The sequence below is a fragment of the Bactrocera latifrons genome, unplaced genomic scaffold (genome assembly GCF_001853355.1).
Source record: "Bactrocera latifrons isolate USDA-ARS-PBARC rearing strain unplaced genomic scaffold, ASM185335v1 scaffold_57, whole genome shotgun sequence".
Classification (NCBI taxonomy): Eukaryota; Metazoa; Arthropoda; class Insecta; order Diptera; family Tephritidae; genus Bactrocera; species Bactrocera latifrons.
In genome coordinates, this window is record NW_017537234.1 from 881729 (window position 1) to 886222 (window position 4494).

Here is a 4494-nt window from a genome sequence, read left to right on the forward strand (position 1 = left end):
AAAAAGTTATCAAGCTCTTAAAAAATCACCCGATATTTACAAGAAGCACCACACAAAAATTAAATTAAACAAGTGAAAGAACGCCGAAAGCGGCAAATCCCATTAAAAAGCCCATTAAAAGGGAAGTGACGTCAGGCTTCGTGGGCGCGCATAACTTGCTTGTAGAATGTTTAGCTGTAGCAGAGTTGTTTACAACGCTGGTGGCCGGTTTTAGTAGCAAGTGGGTAGGTCAAACAGTCGGTGGTTACAGTTGCAGTTATAGTTAGTGTTACCTTGAACGCCACTTTAGCGTTTTCCACAGAAATATTTGCACGCACATTTGCTTAAACGCCGTTTTTTTCGAATATTCTTTCTATTATTAATTTAATTTAATCATTTACATAAATACTTCTTTTGGCATTTTCAAATGCGCACATACATTTTGTGGCAACACTTTTAATGGCAGCGCGAAAATGTGCAACTAATATTCGTGTTTGATGAAATAAGTCCGATTAGCAGGAAATTTACTCGCCGCATTTTAATAGATTAAGTGCTTGGAAAAACAGCACAATAACAGCAACAGGCGAAAAAATGCAAATACCGAGTAATGATAATAAATTGTGAAGGCAAACAAAAGAAAAACTATGAAAAAACGACTAAACGACTCGTCACGCGATAGTCAGCGCGCGTTTGCTGGCTTTGTTTTGCTTTTTTTTTTATTTGCTATAACATATTAATGGTAATGCTGGCAGCAGGGTTGGCTGTTTGCTCGTAATTTGGCGCAGATGTAGAGCGGAAAAGCGCACAAATGGATGTCACGTTTGCGCGCATCGCATGTGACGATAAAAAGCTTAGAGCGATTAATATTTGTACACACATAAATATGCATGAACGTATGTGCGCATGTGTGTACATAAATATATTTATATTAATGCATGCATGCAAACACTTAAATGTACAAATGCGCCGCCGCGGGCAAATGCTTACGAATTTACTTTGTTAGTACACAGCCATCCGTACTTACATGCATATGTATTTATGTACATAGATGTAAGTATTTATGTAGATATGTTTGCTGCAAGCACTTAGCTGCTGAAATGTGTGAGCAAACAATGGCACATTAATGCTTAGCGCGCTTTGATGGCGCGAAAAACGCTGTATGACGACGCTTTAACAACAACTCAACATATTTTCAATTATAGTAGGGTAAAGTAATTGTTGGCAGCAAGTATTTACGTAAATACTGCATATGTAAAAAGTGAAAAATTTGAGATTAAACAAAACACTTATGATAATCAAAGCGTATAAATTAAAAAAAAAGGAAATTCAAAGAAATAAATATTAAAAAGTAAATAATAAAAAAATTAAAATGTATTTATATCTATCTTAGTTTTATTGTTTGTAGAAATATTTTTTATTTTCTTTTCAACGCGTGGCAATTGCTTTTATTGTTAATCACTTTGTCATTAATGCTTATACAAGTTTGAATATTATTATATTATTTCTTATTTGGTTTTTTATACGTTGGTTGTTGTTGTCTGCATGCTTTACACATTTATTAATACGTTTGATTATCATAATAATAATTATAAATATGTTTTTACGAATATGAAAATTTTATATATGTACATATGTACATATGTATTTCAAAATATTTTCAAAAATGCAAATAAAATTTATTCGTACTAGTGACAAATTTTTAGTTAATCTATAATTAGCTGCGAGACAACCAAACATTTTTTTCAAATACTACATATACAAAAATTTTTGAAAATTTAGAAAATTTTTTATGTTTCAAAATTTTGAAATTTTACAATTTTTTAAAAAAATTTTAGAGTTTAAAAATTTTGAAATTTTACAATTTTTGGAAAATTTTCTAAATTTTAAAAAATTTGTACATATGTATATAGTATTTGAAAAAAATGTTTGGTTGTCTCGCAGCTAATTAGAGATTAACTAAAAATTTGTCACTATTACGAATAAATTTTATTTGCATTTTTGAAAAAACTCTCCACATTTTTCTAAAACTTGTAAAATTCCAAAAATGTTGAGAATTTTTGGAAATTTAGAAGTTGTATTTTGGTCAAGAAAAACTGGCGAAAATTTTTTTCAAATACCATATACAAATTTTTGAAAATTTAGAAAATTTAAAAATAGTTAAATTTCGAAATTTTGAGAATTTTTGAAAACTTTGAAACTAAAGTTTCTAAGATTTCAAAATTTTGTGAATTTTTGGAAATTTAGAAGTTGTATTTTTGACAAGAAAAAATTGCTTGTCTCGCAGCTAATTGCACTTTTTCCAAAAACGGCGACGTTTTTTTATTTACTTTACACCAAAACCTTGTCTCGTACGCATACAATTTTTCGTTGCTAATTTGAGCAGGTAGTCTTTGCAAAAATTCCATTACTGTGGAAGAAACTAGTCAACTGCACCTATTTATTTCTTATACGATCTTAATCTTGCGTTTCTTCCATGTTAACTTAAGGTTTTGGTCTCGCTGGCGTCTTCTATAAATTTAATGAATTGAGTGCAGCTCCTTTTTTATGGTTTGTGGAAGGAAACTCTCATTATTGTAATTATCTCTTTTAACATTTAATGTTTGACAGCAGTTTTTATTTCAGCAATTATACTGTTGTGCTAATCTTTTGAGTATACAGATCTAACTAGAGCCTATCAATTACATAGTACATATAATACATACTCGTACATACATATCTACATCTATAGCACATTGAAATCTTCGGAAATTGCAACCTTGACTCATTTACACACATAGCTTTTTACATAAATATACATATGTACATCTGTACAGAAAACCTCATAGCAAAACATATTTAAATAAATTAATTAAATGCCTATAAGTAAATTGTTTTCAATTGTCTTGACTGCATTTCGATAACGATTCATATGTATGCAAGTTTTTTGCTCCACCACAGCAAACGGTCACAATGTCAACGCGGCAACGGCATCTTATTACACTTGCGTTGTTGGTGACATTTCAAGGCTGTTTAATTACAATATTACAAACAATGTATGTATTTATGGCGTCAAATGAACAACAAATAGATTAACAAATACATTTGTAAGTGCTTATTTCTCCTCTACACGCTTGCCAGATAAAAATTATTACAAACTTTTTGTTTTTGTTTTTGTCTGCGCTTTGCTGAAAGTGCAATCGAGAAAGGAAAATGTGACGACGCTGATGGCGCCAGGCAATGTGCCAAAATGATAATTACAAATGGCAAATGGAAAATTGATTTTATAGCTTGTAATTGCATGGAAATTTAATAAATGTGTTTGCAGGTGCTTGTAACGACAATTTTTATTGCACAAGTGAGTTTTTTATGTTTTGTAATATGGCTACTCTTTTGTACATAACGATAACTGTGAAATTGCGCTATTGTGTTCTTGTTTATATTTTATAATCGTAAAAAAACATGAATAAACTTGCTAAATTTTGTTTAGTTACATTTTTTCCCAAAAAAAAAAAAAAAAAAAAAAAAAATATGAAAGTTGCTGTCGTGTTGTATACTATAAAGAAAATCCAAAATAAATTGATTGTTGTTATTGCATTAATGGAAATTAAAAATGAGTGTTGATTGTTTTTGTATTAACTGAATGTGCCGATAAGTCGTACAGCAATTATTAATAAACAAAGCAACAACAATAAAAACAAATTAGCAATATTGGACTTCGTCACTCAGTATGAATAACGAGTTAACGAACGTATCATTCACAGTAGACGCAAGGCGTTTGCTTTGTTTATTTGCCTGCAAAGGTCAGTGTACGATCCATGGTGAATTTTACTTTGACTCAGAAGCGGCAGCAACAATTGCGGTAGCCACGGCAGCTTCCGTTACTTCGCACAGTTATTCTTTGTTAGCAGCAACTGCTATGGTAGACCAAATACTAGCTGCGGTATAGAATTAAATTTAAAAATAAACTGAAACTTTGGCTTTGAAAATGCGTGTTCTTCAAGTGGCAAACTGGTTGCAGCCGCCGCGGCGGTATAGCCTGTGTGCGAGAGCTCAAGGTACATATGTACATATGTATCTGTATACGCTTATGCAATACTACAACTGCGGGTGTAACGCATTTACATACATACATATGCAGGTTGGTTTGTTGTAGTTGGCGGTGACATTTCCAGCTAGCTGCCGGATGTTATTGTAACAGCAATAACAACAATATGCATAACAAAGGCATGACCTTGACTGGGTGGAAGTGAGACGGGCTGTGCAATATTTTTGTTTGTTTTTGGTTGGAAAAGGCTGTTTTAGTTTTTTTCACTTTTTTGCTTTGTTTGTGGCTTTAACTAATTGAAAGGAGTATTTATTTGCATATGAAATATTTTGAAGCGATTAATTTGCATATGTATCAAGTTTATATTTGCATATTTATGTATGAATGTACATAAATTTGTATGGCTTACGCGCGCTTGCAATCAAAAATATTAATTAGTTAGAGCATAAATTAGCGGGGTAACGTTAAGGAAAAAAATTAAAAAAAAAAAA

General features: G+C 31.4%; 1 protein-coding gene across 2 annotated transcripts in view; it reads left to right on the forward strand.

The window, feature by feature from the left end:
* The window catches only part of LOC108974595 (ras-associated and pleckstrin homology domains-containing protein 1), a 37009-nt gene that overhangs the window by 27789 nt on the left and 4726 nt on the right, over positions 1-4494 (forward strand). Inside the window, exon 1 of one of the 2 annotated variants that reach the window (XM_018942516.1) lies at positions 4023-4096. The exons of the other annotated variant lie outside the window; for it this stretch is intronic. Within the exon in view, the coding sequence (XP_018798061.1) occupies positions 4028-4096 (69 nt within the window). The 5' untranslated portion in view covers positions 4023-4027. Of the gene's footprint in view, positions 1-4022; positions 4097-4494 lie in introns of those variants that run through there. 2 annotated transcript variants of the gene reach the window in all.